Source organism: Lacerta agilis, chromosome 5 (genome assembly GCF_009819535.1).
Source record: "Lacerta agilis isolate rLacAgi1 chromosome 5, rLacAgi1.pri, whole genome shotgun sequence".
Lineage (NCBI taxonomy): Eukaryota > Metazoa > Chordata > Lepidosauria > Squamata > Lacertidae > Lacerta > Lacerta agilis.
In genome coordinates, this window is record NC_046316.1 from 55,470,554 (window position 1) to 55,488,640 (window position 18,087).

An 18,087-nucleotide genomic window follows, 5' to 3' on the forward strand; every position below is an offset into this window, starting at 1 on the left:
GGGTACTTAGAAGGACAAAGGCAGAGTGGAGGGCAGAGAGTTGTAGTGATGTGAGCTAGAAGCAAAGCAGCAAGCTGGAAAGGGAGAGAAGCAGAGCAATGATTGATTTCTGCTGGATGCCAAGGCTGTGGCTATGAGGAAAAACAAGACCTTCTTGAGGTGTAGATGCTGTGAATCCCTCTATCGCAGGCTCAGGTTGTATATGTGTGTAAATAAACCATATATCATAAAGACACCACAGTCTCTGCTGTGCCTCATTTCCAAAGGAAACACAAACCCTGGGTAAGTGCCTGGAAACTCTGGAATCCTGCACCGCTCTGAGATTGGGGTGGCATGCAACACTGAGCTTCCAGAGATGAGTAGATTTTAAGATGTTTCTCAGGACAGTTTGTTCAGTGTTTGGAGCCATGTTTGCAGAATGTCTGTGTTTTAGCACGTTAAAGAACAGAAGCTAAGATGCTGTCTTGTAAGTTGGGGTGGAAGGGATGTAAGCTCAGCGGCAGAACATCTGTCTGCATGCAAAAGGTCCCAGGATCAATCCCTGGCATCTCCAGGTAGAGCTTGGAGAGCATCCCTGCCTGAAACCCTGGAGAGCTACAGCCAATTGGTACAGACACGCCTGAGTTAGATGGACCCAATGGTCAGACTCTCAAAGACAAACTCCTATATCCTAAGTTGGGCAGCAGAGACGGGCTTTCAGAAGAAATGCTGGTGCTGCAGGGCATTTTAACTCAATGGGTCCCTAGTCTACTAAAATACCCAGTCTCTATTCAGGAGCCAGCCTCACCCAGGACTCTAAACTTTGCCCCTTTTCCTGTAGCAGGAACCACAGGATGCATCTCCCAACCAGCCCAAGAAGGAAGGAAGCAGAAACCGCAGCCTTTGCAAGAAACTGCAGCCTCGGGTACAATAGGAGCATTCAGGAGGAGTGCATTAGCTGATTTATAAAGCTGGGAGCGGTAGTGGTAGCAAGAGCATTTTGCAAACACGCTTGTGGCACACTTGTGTCCATCTGTCTGCAAGAGCAGCGCCCACCTACTGCTCCATGGCTGTGCAATGCCCAGAGCAAAAGACCAGAGATCTCTCTCTAGCACTGGGCCCAGAGACAGAACGCAGCAGAGTGGCTTCCCGTCAGTCCCTTTCCCTGAGCCAGGGCAGCTCAAGGGTCCTCCCTGGGGAGGTCACAGCTGCTTAAAATCCTCCAGAGCCATTCTAGCCGCATTGCGCCCCACCGCTCCCATGACACCTCCTCCTGGGAAGAAAAGGGAGATGTTGCAAGAATAGGGTGGGCAGCTTAACCAAGTCCACAGCCAGCAAGCCAAATGGTAGAACTCTTGTGGGTATTTGCCACTGGGAATCCTTGAACCCAGTTCACTCACCCCCTAGCAGGGCAGGAATGGGAAGGGACTACAATTCCCCACAGCAAGAACCCTAGAGAAGGGAGAGCACCTCCTTTCGTTCCCCTTCTTAAGCTGCATCGTAAGAAAGCATTCAAACAACCTAACAATGCCCCACAGAGAAGATTCACAATCCAGTCCCAAGCCAGCGTTAGCCAGGAGGGAGGAGGCTGAAGACAAGGCAAGGAATGCCTCCATTTATCCTTCCAGACACCAAAAGCTCTACCTATCCCAGGCACACCTAAGCCAAAGCCACTGACACAGCGCATAAAATGTGCGCTTTGCATTTGATGTACATGTTGAATTTTGCTTGTTTTGTTTTAAATAGAAGCTATGGGGGAGAGGGTCAGTGGTGTTAACCCTTTCTCCTGTCACAGTGAAAAACCCCTTCTCCTTGAGCTGAAGTAAAAGAGAGGAGAGGAGGGGTTTCATTGGGATTTGCAGCACAGGGGGAAAGGTGAGCACACACAAGTGTCTGTCCTTTACAGCAGGGGTGGGAAACCTGTTTGAGCCCAACCTTCTGAGGAGGGTCACATTCCAAGAGTGGGCGGAGCAAAAAGCTGAAGTGGGCGGGGCAAAAGGCAAAACCGAAACGTAAAGAAATACATTGAAAAATTAAACAAGCAGGCTTACATACACAGGCAGAATCTTTAAGAGTAAAAAAAACCCAGCATTTCCACCCACTCCAGGGTGGGGCACCCACAGAGTGCCCTCTCTCTCTTGTCCTTCGGCAAAGAAAGCCTTCTGCTCCTCTCCCCAAAGGCACAGCCTGAGACCCAGCTCTAGAGACACCTTAGAGGAGCATAACAAACTCACTCCACAGCAATGCTGCATCCAGTGTCATGGGCTTTTAGGGAAAGGTGGACCAGGAACACAACCAGAGAGCCCACCCTTCTCCCTGGTCCTCTCTAGCCACCCCCTTCCCACCGAGGCCAGGCTCTCCCCCTCGTTGCTGCAGCAGCACAGACACGCCTCGTCTGGCCTTGCGCTGCCCCTGCCAGATACGTACCAGGATGGGCGCCACTTCCACAGAGGTAGAGGCCTTCCACTGGAGATCGGTAGCTGGAATAGGAAGGCACTGGCCGGGCAAAATACAGCTGGTCCAGAGACATTGCTCCATGGAATATGTTCTGAAAACCAGAAGCAGCATCAGACAAGGTGGCTGGGAAGCAGCAGTGCCCTGTCTCTGTTTCCCAGTACAAAGGAGGTCGAGAAGTGGAGGCTGGGAGATGCAAGGCAAAGCTGGGCAGGAGAGTCTATGGGCAGAGTTTCTCAGCCAATACATACCCCACCAGGTAGGCCAAAGATCCGCTCAAGGTCTGGAGGCGTCAGGACATCCCTGCCGATGACAGAGGCCTTGAACCCAGGGGCGTAGGCTTCAACACAATCAAAGACTACAAGGGGAAGAGATGCCACATGGGAAAGACTGAGAGTTGCCTCAAGGAAGACTAAGTATCAGTCACCCAGGATTCCCACCCACCCACTCCCAAAAAACCACCTGGTTTTCTGACAAGGATTCAACTGGAATTTAAGCACCCAAGAGCCACTAAGACTAGACAATCACACTTAGGCACCATGGAGAAATCCCTTCTCAGCTGACCCTGGGCATTGGTCTCCAGGCACCCCTGGCAGACTCATGAAAGAACAGCTTGTGGGCTAGTGGGCAACAACTAGACCCAGAGAAGACTGTGCTAGGCAGTTTTAAGCAGGAGGGTTCTCTCCCAAAAGCGAAGGGGACCAGACGTGTGTGAAGCACAGGGATTTGCAAATGGGAAATGAGAGACATGGCCCAATGGAGTAAGGTTTGGGGTAGGTGGTAAGGCCTTCCCTAAAATGCAAAATTCTCCCCTTTCCTGAGAGGCAGCACAAAACCACCATTGCTCCTTCCAGTCCTCTGTGCAATGGTTGTACCTCGGTCAGCGTAGTCCTCACGCTCACGGTCATCCCATTGCTTCCCTCCGGCCAGCGTGTAGGGGGTGTACTGAGTGAAGAGAGAGACCACGTGGCAGCCCGGCGGAGCCAGTGTGGGGTCCAGGGCAGACGGGATGCACAGTTCAATCATGGGCCTGGAACGGGAGAGAGAGGCCAAGCAGGAACGCTCGGGGTCAAGTCCAGAAGAACCTCAGTGCAGCTGCTTCAGCCCTACTGAACTTTTCATCTTGCACCAGCAAGGCTTCGAGCAGTGACTCGACTCTGGCTGTAGACCTGCAGGTATCGCGTAATGCAGGGCTGGGGAACTTGTGGATGTTGCTGGACTCTCCCACCATCCCTGACTACTGGCCATGCTGGCTGGAGATGATGGGAGCTGGAGTCCAGCGATTTCTGGAGGGCCACCATCACTGTTGCAGCAGAAGGGGATGTAAGAGGGACACATATTTAGAAGAGAAGATGGCCACAAGCCTGGTAATAACTCATTGTGGTATGCAGAGTAGTATGTAGAGTGATAACAATGCAGGACAATGCTGCATACTTCCTACTTGCTTGGTGTTGAACAATAAAAAAGGTTATTGAGCAATGGTTATTCCCATAAACTAATACGGTAAACATGTACTGTATTTGTGACAGAGGTGGCCCAGTGCTCGGGAGTGTTGAATATGAAAGATGCAGCTTTCCATTTTCCAGCTTAATCTAACATGTTGTTAAGAACACAATGCTTAAAGCCCAAGGATGCAATTCTATGCACATATATCTAGGAGTAAGTAAAATTAAGCTCAATGGAACTGACCTCTAGGTAAACATGCTTTATTTGTTTTCTGTACAATGGACACTATAAGAGGTTGAACTCCAAGGTGAACTGCAAGAGGGAATATACCGTAATTTATATTCTGCTCTTAAAGGGCAGAACAAATGATAATAACCAGAGCGACACAGGGTGGTGGTGCAGAGCCTCTTGCTGTTTCAGGGAGTTTGCAATGGAAGGCGAAGCAGAACGGTTGCCAAAAGCCGGCGATGCAGGAGGTGCATCTAAATGAAAGTGTCTGCCCTGCACCCGTCCCTGGGGCAGAAGGCTGGCAGACACTCCAGCGTCTAAAACAGCTAATTGTGTGTGTAGGAAACAGTGCTTCCCAAAGCACACGCAAGATTATAAATATGCCGGAGAAGAACTTGACAATATCCATTTGTTTTTCAAGAAGAGGAGTTTTATCTCATTAGACCAGGATCATATCATGGTAAGGTCTTGAGACTAGGAACTATGCCAAAATGAGGCTGCCGTGAGCAATGTGGGTTTCTGCAGCGGTCAGCTCTCCTCTGCAATTTTTACATTTTCTCTCCCTTCTTACAGCTGATCTCCGTTTGGGCTTTGGGAACAACGAGGGAGACAAATCTGGGCTCTTCTGATTCGCAAACAAGTGCAGTGTTAGGAAACAGGACATGAGGCTCTGGGTCACTTAGGGGACTTGCCTGGCAGAGGGATTTACAGATGCAAGAAAGCAGCAACCAGGGTCCACTCACAGCTATTTGACACAAAACAAGAGCCCCTTGTAACTCAGTTTTAAGCACATTCTTCCCCTTAGCTGTTCTTGTTCCTTGGCTAGGATGGGGCCAATTTTAGCTAAAGGATTCCCCATCCTGCCCACCTGTGCCAGTCAGTCCTTGCGAGGATTAGCATTCCCACCCATACCTGCTTGACGGTCTCCCCTGGCAGGCATCTTCAAAGGCCTGGTGCAAGAGCTGTATGTCTTCACAGTTGAGGTGGATGGAGCACTGGTGATGGGGCAAGGGGCAGCCATCCCTGGCATTGGGGGCCGCTCGGAAATCAGGCAAACGATCCACAGCCACTGTGGACAGAAGGAACGGAGGGTGAGGCTGGACAGGGGTGGTGTCAGGGGAGGGGCAAAGGGGGCCCAAGGCCCAAGTCTTTTGTGCTAAGCCCCACAACTCCCACCTCATTTTCAATACTTGGGATTACTGCAATGCGCTCTGTGTGGGGCTACCTTTGAAGGTGACCTGGAAACTACAATTAATCCAGAATATGGCAGCTAGACTGGTGACTGAGAGTGGCCGCCGAGACCACATAACACCGGACTTGAAAGACCTACATTGGCTCCCAGGTCGTTTCCGAGCACAATTCAAAGTGTTGGTGCTGACCTTCAAAGCCCTAAACGGTCTTGGCCCAGTATACCTGACGGAGTGTTTCCACCCCCATCGTTCAGCCCGGACACTGAGGTCCAGCTCTGAGGGCATTCTGAGGGCCCCCTCACCGCGAGAAGTGAGGTTACAGGGAACCAGGCAGAGGGCCTTCTCGGTAGTGGCGCCCACCCTGTGGAACGCGCTCCCATCCGGTGTCAAGGAAATAAACAACTACAGTATCTGACTTTTAGAAGACATCTGAAAGCAACCCTGTTTAGGGAAGTTTTTAATGTTTTATCGTGTTTTTAATATTCTGTTGGGAGCTGCCCAGAGTGGCTGGGGAAACCCACCCAGGTGGGCCGGGTATAAATAATAAATTTATTATTATTATTATTATTATTATTATTACTACTACTACTTTGCTTTCAGGTCACCTGGGACTCTGCGAGGTGCAGTGCCAGTGAGACCCCAGCCACTCATGATCTTCATTCCAGCTGGGCAAAAACAAGAAGGATGTAAAGTAAGGCTGAAGGTGCGTTCTGGGAAGAGTCCCAAGGGCACTTGATAGAAGGCCTTCAGGGCCTGCGATTCACCACCCCTGCTCTGCATCCATGCACATTTTGTACGGTGGACCTGCTTCCAAGTTCTAAAAGCAATGTCCCCATTTCCAAATAAAGCACAAACACCCTCTGTGGTGTCCGAGTGGCTTGCCTTTTGGTGCAGGACGGAGGTGGCACTTTTTAGCACATTGCGCCTAATTTATTAGGGTGCGTCTGGGTACAGCTGCATGAACACATTGTTATTTTATAGCCAAGTGGTATTTGGATTTATTAACAGCGTCTGCGGGAAAGAGCAGGCAGGCCAGTCATCTGTGAGAAAGGGAAAATCCAGCCCCTCCGTCCTGGCTGGATACATGCCCCTCTGCCACCAACACGCTATCAGCAAGGAAACAGCAAGGGCGGGGGGGGGGAAATGTCTACCAACCACTTCTTTGATTATTAAGAGGTTTTAGGAGAAAGCTGCATAAATATTCATGGGGAGGGGAGAGCAGGGTGAACCCAGGGTTTTTACGGAAGAGAAAATAGGAGCCCTGGAGTCCTGCTTCCCCAGTTCTTCCCTCTATTCTCCCAGCAGCTGGCTTGGGCATTTTATTGGGAAGACATAGACCACATCATTATGGGGCGGGGGGTTGTTTCCAGCCACCACCACCCTTCTTGCCCTTGGAAGCCTTGCAAGTGCTGCAGGGGAGGGACCCTGAGCAACGTCAGGGGAAGGGGTGTTTCTAGGACACAGGTGAAACTGATGCGCCCTTGTTATGTTTGCTACTGAATGCTGCGTGTTGTTTAAGCAATCTTGTTATATTTATTGTATCAAAATGCATTTTTTGAATGTTATTACATTTGCTATTTTTTTGCTGTTGTTATGAAATTGTTTTTGTACTGTTTGCTTGAAATGCATTCCCGTTTTCTTTGTTATTATCCGCTTTGAGCATGATTTTGGGTGGGGGGGCGGGGCGGGGGGAAGAGGCATACAAATGAATGAACCTGCTCCTTGAAACCTTCTTGAAAAACCACCCATTAGTAGTGTTACTGCTCCCTCTGCTGGCCACACATGGTGCTGCTGGCCTCACTTGGCACAAGGTCCACGTTTGCATCTACTGCCCTTGGGCAAGACATTGAAAGACATCCCCTCTCTTCCACGTGTAAATGCTTACGTTCTTCATCCACAGGGTGACTGTTCTCCCGCCTCCTGTTTGCAGGACCGTGGAAGTGCAGAAACTTTGCATGTAAGCATCTGGCCCATTTTGCCTCCATGCAATACTCACCATTGATCTTGGTGACTGGAGAGCGTGAGTCGAACTGGGAGATTCTCTGGACAAATTCTGGGGGCAGCTGCTCCTAGAGAGAAGAGCCAGGCACAGAATGAGCTCCTGGAAGAAAACTGGAGGTTGAACTGCTCTCTCTCTCTCTCTCACACACACACACACACTTTAATAGCTGGTAATCACAGTCCCCCCAAAGGATGTTGCTGTACTAGCATCCTGGGCAGCCAGTTCATTGCCTCTGATGCTAATGCAAATAATAATAATAATAATAATAATAATAATAATAATAATAATAATAATAATAATACATTTCTCACACACACAGACACACTCATTATATAATTTTTTATTAAATTTTCTGTTTTACAATTTAAAGTACTGATTTTTAATGACTTCCCTTCTTCTCTTTCCATGGGTTCATTTTGCATATCATAAATCCCTGCATATTTTACAAAAACTATACCATTCATTATTCCAGTACTACATCCATCAAAACCTATCTACACTTATTGAATTTATCTTAATGCTGCCAGCGTTTTAAGCTGTAACTAGTTATTTCCCATATATTCAATAAACGTTTTCCAGTCTTCTCTAAACGTATGTTATTCTTGTTCTCCTATTCTATATGTTAAGTCTGCAAGCTGCACATATTCTGTCAATTTAAGTTCCCCTTCTTCTTTGGTTGGGACCTCGCTCATTTTCCATTTTGGGGCTAACAAAACATGGGCCACAGTAGTGGCATACATAAATAACCTTTTTTGATACCTGGGAATTTTAGTCTGAATTATCCTCAACAGAAAAGACTCTGGGGTTTTTTTTGGGGGGGGAGTACTTTTGAACATTTCTTTTCAATTCATTATGTATCATTTTCCAATACTGTACTCTTTTACCCATTTACAAGTGCACCAATAATAATAACAATACATTTCTTGTACCCCACCCATCTGACTCGGTTGCCCCAGCCACTATGGGCGGCTTCCAATGAAGTATAAAGGAACACACCAAAACATCAAACATTAAAAACTGATAATAATAATAATAATAATAATAATAATCTACCTATGAAGGCAGCGCTCCCAGACAGTACCTTCCCCCCGAATACAGCAGACCAGAGAGCCCTGAAGTGTTTTTAAGGCAGGGTGACTCACAGTGGTCCAATATTAGATTAAACATTAAATTTGAGAGGGTTTCCCAGCTGTACTGAAAACACATAGTTCACAAATATTATGGAAGAGTAGGAGATACCAGAAGCACACTGTTTGGGGCTCAGCGTCTTCACTCTCATCCTCAACTCTGCCTCCCTCTCTCTCCACACATTCAGTCTCTGGTCAGCTCAGTTCCTCCTTTCACAGCAACACTTTGGTTTGCAGGTACAGAAAGCAAGATGGTGCAACTGGCTACTGAGTTCTAGAAACTGGGCTTTGTCAGTTAGCCTGGACCAGAGCAGCAGTATATTTTGCTCAATCATTCCTACGTGAGGGCTCAGCCCACTGGCAAATCTTAAAGGGGGGTGTCTCTAGCCCCCTCTGCTCCCCACTCTTCCAGGGTATCTGCAATAAACTGGTATTGTCCCTCAAGGACCAGAGTGCAAATAGACATACCTTACATCCTTTGCAAGCTCTGGGCATCCTGCTGCTTGATAGGAAAAACCAAGGATAGTGGGGAAAGTCTGGAGAAACCCCCCCCCCCAGGCCTTCCCATGCTATGCCAAGGAAGAGGACTCACCTGAGGAGTCAATTCCAGAAAGGTGAGCTGCGGAGATGCATTTGACAGGACCAGGCGGCTCTTCACTTCTGTTCCATCCTGGAGGCAAACACCTTGCGCCTTCCCATCTGAGCTCAGAAGAATCTGGGCAACAGCCTGCAGGGTTGAGAAGAGGGGAGTATAATGAGTCCCTGGAGAAAGCTAATTCCCACCTGCCCCATATCAACAAGATACCAGCAGGTGTAAGAAGGACCCTGGCTTCAGCTTCTCATCCTCCCCACAAAAATCTCCAGGGATGCCAACATCACTGTCATTTTGGAGAGTGTCATTTTGCCTCTGTCTTCTGGTGCATGCCAAACGTGGCGTCCCATTGGCACCAAGCGACTGCATTCACTGCTCCAGGATAATCACCAGGGCGTTTTGTGGACCAGAGTCTGCTGAAGCACCATTCACCGAGAGGTTCGCCTCTATCCATTTGGGTCTGAATAGAGACAATGATTTCCTGTCCCGCTACAGATTAAATCAGTGTTGCCGAGTTTTGTCACCTCTCACTGCAGTTGCAAACGGGCACTGCACTTACTCTGTGTGCATTCTGGCTATAATTGCATTGCTTCTGCCTACACTTTTTCTGCTTTTAATTTCCCTCTGGCCTCACTGCTTTCAAGGCTCTAACCTTCATTTGTAAACGTGTACGTCACTGCGACTGAGGATTAGGCTCCGTGCATCTGATAAAGTGGACTCTGGTCCAGGAAAGCCTATGCCAAACTTGTTCATCTTTAAGGTGCCACGAGACTCTTGGTTGTTTTTGCTGCCACGCAGACCAGCACAATTGTGCCAGGGTAACTTCTTTCCCCTTTGCCATCCCAGCATGTCAGTATCCCTCGCACTGCACTGCTTGCCCTTCATTGGATCCACCCACCTTCTCCGTGAAGATCTCAGCCCCGAGTGCAGTTGCAGCATTGGCCAGGGCCTGGGAAAGCGCTCCCATGCCCCCAACCACGTAGCCCCAGGCCCCCTGGCGCCCCTCCAGCTCACCCATCACATGGTGCAGCAGCACATACCTACGAGAAAGACCAAGAGTTAGGGGCTGCCACAGGCAGGGCTCAGAGCTCCCAGAGCATGGCAGAGGATGCAGCATCTCCCCGGCAGAAGCTGGCCAGGCATGCTAGGCGCCATCTCAGCTTTCTTTACCTCCTGCTTGCATTCATCTAAGCAGGGCTCTGTTACAATGCACGGCACTTTCCCCTTCGAGCACATGTTGTTATCATTAATGGCTTCATTTTTAACAATATTTAATGCTCTACATTTTCAGTCCCGAAGGACCGACAAAAAAATTAAAAGCATGGGGTGGAATTGAAAGCAGCGCTAAGGAGATCGCTCTGTCGGCGCAAGCATTTCTGCTTGCCTGATGGGAACAATCTCCTCTCCTCCTGGGGGGGGGGGTGTTTCTCCTGATGACCCAGAGCTGATGGGAAGGTGGGGGGGGACACGGGGAAGAAATATAAGAGTGCAAGAAGCACCTGCTAGACCAGACCACTGGCCCATCTAGTCCAGCATCCCCAATGCCTTTGGGAATCCTACAAGCAGGACCTGGGCACAACAGACCTGACATGGTGGGGGGGGGGTCCCACTGCGCTGGTGGGACTCATTGTGCTGCCTTCTGCTAGTGCAACTAGTTAGCTGAACCTGGCCCACGATGTTCTTAAGTATGGTATAACTCATTTCTGCTTGTGTTGAGCATTGCCCACCTGCAGACCTCTGATGGCTCTGGTAGACCAGGGATGGGGAACTTGAGGCTCTTCAGATGTTGCTGGACCACAGCTCCCTTCATCCCTGACCTCTGACCACACCAGCTGGAACTGATGGGAGCTGGAGTCCAACAACATCTGGAGAGCCCCAGGTTCCCCGCTTCCGCTCTGGATATTCACATAAGCAAGAGAGTTTGGGGCCAAACCTGAAACGGGGGGTGGGAAGGGTGTGCACAGAGGCAAGATGGGCAAAAACCAAAGGCTGTGTGTGCCAGAACAGAACCTTACCCACTGCCTGGTGTGTGGGGACCAGCCATGGCACCTATCACCGCATCTGTTGCCAGTGTTGCTTTCAGGGGCTCTGACTCAAACCACAAATCCAAGATCTGCAACAAGATGAAAGAGAAACAGGCTCACTATGGAACATCTAAAGGAACCTGCTGATTGATTACAGAAGGAGCAGAAACCATTCTGATGAGCAGGAGGGATTCTGACTGGGTCATGCAGTGGTTCTTACCTTGGAAATGGGGGCCGTCAGAACCTGATAATATTGCGGAAGCTGTTTCCCCAGAGTAAAGCCTGGCAAAAAGGAAAACAGGGATGCGGTGTAGTTCAAATACAGAGCCAGAGATGAAAGAGCATCCCTGAACCTCAGGCAGTCCCTAAGGAAAGGTTTAACCAGGTGAGCATTGCTTCTCCCGCTGGTCAGGCAAGCGACTGAGCCAAGTCAAGGGATGAGCCCTGCTGGATCAAACAAATGGTCTATCAAATCCAGCATCACCTTTGTCACAGTGGCCAGCCAGATCTCTCTGAGAAGTCCATGAAGACAGCAGCCCTCTCCCACTATTGCCCCCCCCCCAGCACACCACCTGGTGTGTGTGGGGGGGGGTTGTTCTGGTTGTAAACAACCTGTGCTTAGAGCAACCAAGGGCTGGTAGAGAGATAAATGAAGGGTAGGGTTGAGAAACCTGCTAAACTTCAGACATCGTTGAACTCTAATTCCCATCAGGCCCAGTCACCATGACCAATGGGTGGGGATTATGGCAGCTGAAGTTCAACGTCTAAAGGGGATCTGACACACTGTCTACATCTGGGGTCTCTAATGTGGCACTCACAAGTACCACAGGAGCTACAGACTCCCCCTGATGCCCACAAATCTCCCTGCTCCACCCAATTTTTATTTTTTAACAACTGAGTGTTGCTTTCGTCATTTTGAGGGGGTGGGCCCTGCTGTTTTGGCTCGTATTTGGTTGTTTGGGGAGTGCAAGTTTTCCATTTGTTTTATGTTTGAAGGGGAAGGCTGAGCATTGCCAATTTCCCTTTTGTGAAATGGGTATTTTGTGGTGCCCATAACAGTTCCCTAGATTTCCAAATGTGCGTCTGAGACCAACAACGTTAGCTACCCCGGTTTAAGTAGTTAGGTCAGAGGTTCAGTCACACACACATACACACACAAAATGGCCAATGAGGGGAAATCCAGTGGGCACACATTCTTGATTTAAGGCCACCCTGATCCCAAGAATGTTGGTCTAGCCCCTCCATCCTTTACCTGCACGGATCAGGGCCCGTAGGCCTCGTAAGGCTCTGAGCTTCTGAAGAAGGGAGCCCTGGCTGAAACCAGCCACGTCCAAAGGGCAGGTATCAAGAAGAGGGTCTATGGCTGACACCAAGCGGTTCATGAACGCCTCATACTGGGGAAAGGCCTACAAAGGGGAAAAAACCTGCTGTGTGCTGTTCCATCAGCCATGTCAGGCCGAGATTCTCCCAAGACAACAACTTCCATTTGCCAAAGGAATGTTTTCTCACAGGCCAGGCGTGAGTGTTTGGGGCCCAGTCAGTCCCTGCAGGTCTTTGGGCCCAGTTTCCAGCGCCCTGTGGCCCTGACTCATTAAACGCTTTTACCCAGGCCGATGCAACCATTAGGCAGAATGAGGAAGCTACCTAAGGCAGCTGATTTTAGCTGTCATGAAAGCAAATTATTTACTTTGCGGATGCTGTTTGTGCTCTGCTTTCAACACTATCCTCCCCCCATAGATTGATGTCCAAACTAGAGGCGCTTGGACTTTCTAACTCCATTTGTCTCTGGGTTTTGAACTTTCTGTCAGACCGCTCTCAGAGGGTTAGAGTAGGGTCATATATGTCCACAGCCCTCAGCCTTAACATCGGCTCCCCATAGGGTTGTGTGTTGAGTCCCCTGCTCTATGTCCTCTATACGTATGGTTGTACAGCTACCCATCTTAGCAACAAAATCATCAAGTTTGCTGATGACACCACTGTGGTGGGGCTCATTTCTGAGGGGGATGAGTCCGCCTATTGAGATGAGGTGGAGCGGCTCTGTGGTTGGTGTGGAGAAAATAATCTGGTACTTAATATTGCTAAGACCAAGGAACTGGTAGTGGACTAAAGGGGGAAAAAGGCCGACATTCAGCCCTTGTATATTGGTGGGAACCGGGTGGAGAGGGTGGCTGCATTCAAGTTTCTGGGTGTTACTCTCGAGCAGGGTATGACCTGGAGCACTAATACCATTGCTCTGGTAAAGAAGGCCCAGCAGAGACTTTATTTCCTCAGACTTTTAAAGAAGAACAATCTGAGTGAGAGACTGCTGGTGTCCTTCTATCGAGGCAGCATAGAGAGCATTCTTACATACTGTATCTGTGCTTGGTTTGCCAGTTGCACAGTCACTGATAGGAAAATGCTCCAGAAGGTCATAACCACAGCCCGAAAGATTATCGGTCATCCTCTCCCATATAGCTCCCGTTGTCTCAAAAAAGCAAACAACATTCTACAGGATTCATCTCATCCTGGATATAGTCTGTTTGCACGGTTGCCTTCGGGCAAGAGATACAGAACAATTAAATCAAGAATGAATAGACTAAAAAACAGTTTTTATCCAAGAACTATAACTATTTTAAATGCTGTAACCAAATGATATGATCTTGGGGAGTCGTGATGGATGCTATGTATGTGTATGTGTGGCTGTAAATGTATAAAAGCATATATGTGGCTGTAAATTTGAGATGGCATTCAATTTCGTTGTACTATATACAATGACAATAAAGTATCTATCTATCTATCTATCTATCTATCTAGAAGCAAATCACCAAGTGGGGTGGAGCTGCTACAATAGCCTCCCGGCAGGTGGGTTATAAAAAGTTGCAGGGAGGATGTTGTGGTGCAAACACAATGGCGAAGCCAATCCAACACTCCTGCCAGTATGTTTGCAATGTGCTGAGCTCCCTGCCACCTCTCTGCTCCCCATCTTGGTAAGCGACAGCAACTCAACTGCTGGGAAGCTATCATATTGGTTTTGGCCCACCCAGCAAGCCGCTTCTATGATTATTACTATTGTATTTTTTTACTGCCAGAGGGATGCTTTGGGCGATTTCCCCTCAGGAGCCAAAAATACTTGGCTGGGCAGGAGGCTGTGTTTGACCATTCCCCCCTCCAACAACAAAATGTCTTGGGCTGGGCCTGCTTCTCGCCCCTCCATACCCAAGGAAGTTTCCCCCACAATACCTGGGCATCCTTTACAGAGAACTGGGCAATCTGGCTCTGTGTGTCAGCCATGTTGTTCCCCAGCAGCAGTGAGCGGGGGGCTTTTCCGGCCCGACCATCCTCCAGCAGCGGTGTGTAGGAATAAGGGTCACGTGGAAGCACTTTTAAACCATACCTCTGGAAGACAGAAGGCAGCATGGCCTCTAGACCTGGACACAGAACATGCTGAATTATCATGCACATGAGGTGAGACAGATATAAACTGCTTGGTCCTTAGATTTTAGGAGGCTTCACTGTCACAGGCCTATGGGCCTCAACCAAGACCATGTAGTGAACACTGGCCTTAGAATTTGTGCCCATTGGTCATATCATTCAGAATTTTATGAACTGTGTCATCCGCCAACCAAGGCTGCAGTCCCACATGCACCTACCTAACTAGAAGTGAGCATTGAACGTAGTGGGACTTGCTTCTGAACAAACATGGATAGGCATGTCATCTCCCGACTTAAATGAATAAAAACCTTACCTTCTCAGCCTAAACCTAGTAACTGACAGCCTTTAGATTATAAGTATCTATCTACCTCAGTGCCAAACGGGATACCAAGACAGAGGGATGGAGAATGACTATTTCAGAATGTACAACTTGGGTGGCAGAGGTACTCCAGTCAGAATGTGTAGGAACCTGGTAGCTTAGTCATCCAAGCATATTAATTTATTAAAAGATGTAAGAGACAACCCTGACCAAAGAAGAATGGCAAACCAAGTTGATGGACTATGCCGAAATGGCAAAATTAACTGGGAAGCTCAGAAATCAAGAAGACAAGAACTTTGAAAAAATAATGGGGAAAGTTTATAATTTATTTACAAGACTACTGTAAGCAAGTTAAAACATTAGCAGGATTTTAATCACACTTGTAAAGTAACAGAAAGTATGGATAATTTAGAAGGATTTTTTTGTTTTTGGATGAATACTGATATGCAGTTGTAAATATGATCATTAGGACCCATGGAAGGGATGGGGGAGAAGTCAGGAGTTTCAGAGTAATCTCAATATTGGGATTTGGAATTGTTTTTGTTGTTGTTTGTTTAAACTTTTTAAAAAATTATTAAAAGATGTGTGTACCACGATACCATTAAAATATCAAAGTGGTTTGCCACAGTATCGATATATAACAACACGTACAAAATTTAAAACCAGAGATCATCGAATTAATTATTATGGAAAGATGTACTTTCCATAAACCTAGCAGAATAGAGTAATTTTCAGCATGTGTTTAGAGGCTGAAACAGAAGTGGCCTGCTGCATTTCTGCTGGCAGAGGATTCTACAGGGCTGGGCCTGTGGTAGAACTATGACTGACTTCCTGGATTAAAATTGCTGGCTAAAAATTATAAGGGGGGGGGGGGACAGATTGAAAAGAGACTGCCCTGGTCTTTGTTACATGGTAACTTTGGATAACTGGGAAGATACAAGGTCCGTTCAGCAAATCAGAACTTTTTATTTTTGGAAGGAAGGGAAGAGAATTTGGCAGGGGTTTAGCTTCAGGGGGTGCCTAAAAAAAGACAAGCAAAAATGGCCAGAAACCATGCAGGAACCCGGCAATTTCCATTGTACTGTAATTGCTCACCCTGCCCCACCAGCACAAACAAACAGCCCATACCTTTAACTCCAGCTCTGAGTAAATCTGGGGTCTCAACAGACTGAGCAGGTAGGAGGCTCTGGAGAAGCGAAACCCTGTAGAACAGTACATGTCAGGTGCATTGAGGAGCAGTGATCGGATGCTGCCTGGAGAAGCAGGAGGGCAGAACCCGGGAAGCACAGCTCTTACCTGGGATAATCTCCTCAGTGACTGCTGCACCCCCCACAAGGTGTCTTCTTTCCAGCACAGCTGTCTTCAAGCCACCTTTCTGCAGGTAGGCAGCCTGAAGATGCAATAAGCATCCCCTTAGCCATGAATAAGTCCCATTCCTTTTGCTGAATTTAACAATCGCCAGGCAAGAAGATGGACTTCCCCAGATGACAAGCCAGGCAGGGACCAGCAGCCCCCTCCCTCGGAGCCTATCTCTTCCCAGAGGACCCCCTTAGGAGTTCTCAGTATACTCACAGCCACCAGTCCATTGTGTCCTGCAAAGAGACAAGATGAGCAGCTTTGATTTGGGCCACCTCCTCCTCCCACAATTTACGTAGCCACAATGAACTTCTATTTTTTTTAAGGATTCTTTAAAGTTGTTCTTTTCCAAAACTGTGTCCCACAGTCTGAAGTGAAGCATGTTTACTCAGAAGTCAGCCCCGCTGAGTTCAATGGAGCTTTCTCTCAAATAAAGGGGCAATCCCAGCCACCCTTCCTCCAGTTTAAAGCGTCCTCCCTTTGCATAGCACCACCAAACCAGTAAGCCAGTATGTCCTGTTGGACCCAGACCTAAGGCACCAAGGTTCAAATCCCCACTTGGCCATGAAGCTCACCTTGGGTCGGTCACTGCCTCTCGGCCTATCCTACCTCACAGGGTTGTTGTGGATGGGGAGAACCATGTGTGCCACCTTGAGCTCTTTGGAGAAAAAGGTGGGATATAAAGGCAATTTTAAAAAGGAATATAATAAGAGCCCTGGTGCATCAGGTCAGTGGCCCATCCAATCCAGCATCCTGTTCTCACAGGTTTCCTGCAACTGGTATTCAGAAGCAGACTGCCTCGACTGTGGAGGATGAGCATAGCCATCATAGCTACATGCTTCGAACAAGTCTTTTCCTCCATATATTTGGCCAATCGTCTTTCCAAACCAACCTTCTGCTCTTTTCCAGCCTAAGACCATTATTTGCCCACTTACTCGCCCCGCTTTTCCTGCAGGAAAGTTTGCCTTCCTCTTCCTCGTGGGAAGCATTCATTAGCACGGTCCCCCCTGCTAGCCCGCCCTGGGCACGGGGTGACCCCCACTATTATGTTTCCTACCTGGACGCCGGGTCCTTGCTTTTTTTGCCTGAGCCACCCACCTGCCCCTATCACGACGGCGTCGTACTCCCTCTTTAGGGAGGCTGCAGCCCCGACGTGGCACCCTCTGCAGCCCCCCGAGATCCTCAGGAAAGCAGCAGCAGCGCGCAGCCACCGACGGGGCCTCGCGGCCATCATGACGCCTGGAAGGACTTTGATATTCGCCTCGCGCTTCCAGCCCAGTCCCAGGGAGAAGGGGCGTGGGGCGGGGAGCTTGCAAAGAAGGAGGGGCCGAGAGGAAGCGGGAGGGCAGACGGAGCGGGCAAGTGAACCGACCCAAATGCAAAGGTCCGCAGGGAAACGAGGAAGGAGAGAAGAGAAGGCGCGCGTTAAGTTTATTGGGGGACATATCTGCTTTCCTGGGCTGCAAGTTGCGCAGCTGCCTTCATCCGATGCACGAAGAGGCCCCTTATCTGGTCAAAGAGACGTATGGAAAGAGTTGTAGGGAGTACTAAACTGTAAGTGTGCAAGAGGGCCCGAGGCTGCGACGTGAGCACGCAAAGCCAGGGAGGAGACAAGCAAAGCCTCGCTAATGCGGCTCCAGGCGAGCTGCCTATTTGTCTTGATCAAGAGTCAGCCTTAGAATTTGTCAGCGTCAATGATCAGCTTGAAGCATGTGGAAGGCTAACCTGGAGCTCACCGAGGCGGTAAATCTGTGTCTGGGCTGCAAGAGGCGAAACGACCCTCGGTTAAAAAAGATGTGCGTGAAATCCACCTACAAAGACGACATAAGGGCTTCCTTGGCTTGGCCAGTGTTTTGTGTTGTTAAGATTTCTTATTTCCAGGTATGGAGCAGTAGTCAGTCTAGTCAGGCTCAGCAGTGAAATTCTATGCATGTTTACTCAGTCAGGCTTACTTATTGG

At 48.7% G+C, this 18,087-nt stretch overlaps 1 protein-coding gene across 3 annotated transcripts; it reads right to left on the reverse strand.

The window, feature by feature from the left end:
- Nucleotides 1-905: 905 nt before the first annotated feature.
- Nucleotides 906-17,416, reverse strand: PYROXD2 (pyridine nucleotide-disulphide oxidoreductase domain 2). 3 transcript variants are annotated; one of them, XM_033149905.1, is made up of 16 exons: nucleotides 17,227-17,416; nucleotides 16,345-16,364; nucleotides 16,069-16,162; nucleotides 15,901-15,974; nucleotides 14,262-14,417; nucleotides 12,295-12,448; nucleotides 11,263-11,324; nucleotides 11,034-11,131; nucleotides 9,917-10,058; nucleotides 9,019-9,153; nucleotides 7,294-7,360; nucleotides 5,020-5,176; nucleotides 3,309-3,463; nucleotides 2,685-2,791; nucleotides 2,407-2,527; nucleotides 906-1,252 (listed from the first exon to the last, which is right to left on the reverse strand). In XM_033149905.1, the coding sequence occupies exons 1-16, from the start codon at nucleotides 17,360-17,362 to the stop codon at nucleotides 1,182-1,184; spliced, it is 1,749 nt and encodes a 582-aa protein (XP_033005796.1). In that variant the 5' UTR covers nucleotides 17,363-17,416; the 3' UTR covers nucleotides 906-1,181. The 3 variants fall into 3 exon arrangements, with proteins under 3 accessions (XP_033005796.1, XP_033005795.1, XP_033005797.1); XM_033149904.1 differs by having other exon boundaries at nucleotides 7,294-7,366; nucleotides 17,227-17,414; XM_033149906.1 differs by lacking the exon at nucleotides 14,262-14,417 and having other exon boundaries at nucleotides 7,294-7,366; nucleotides 17,227-17,415.
- Nucleotides 17,417-18,087: the final 671 nt, after the last annotated feature.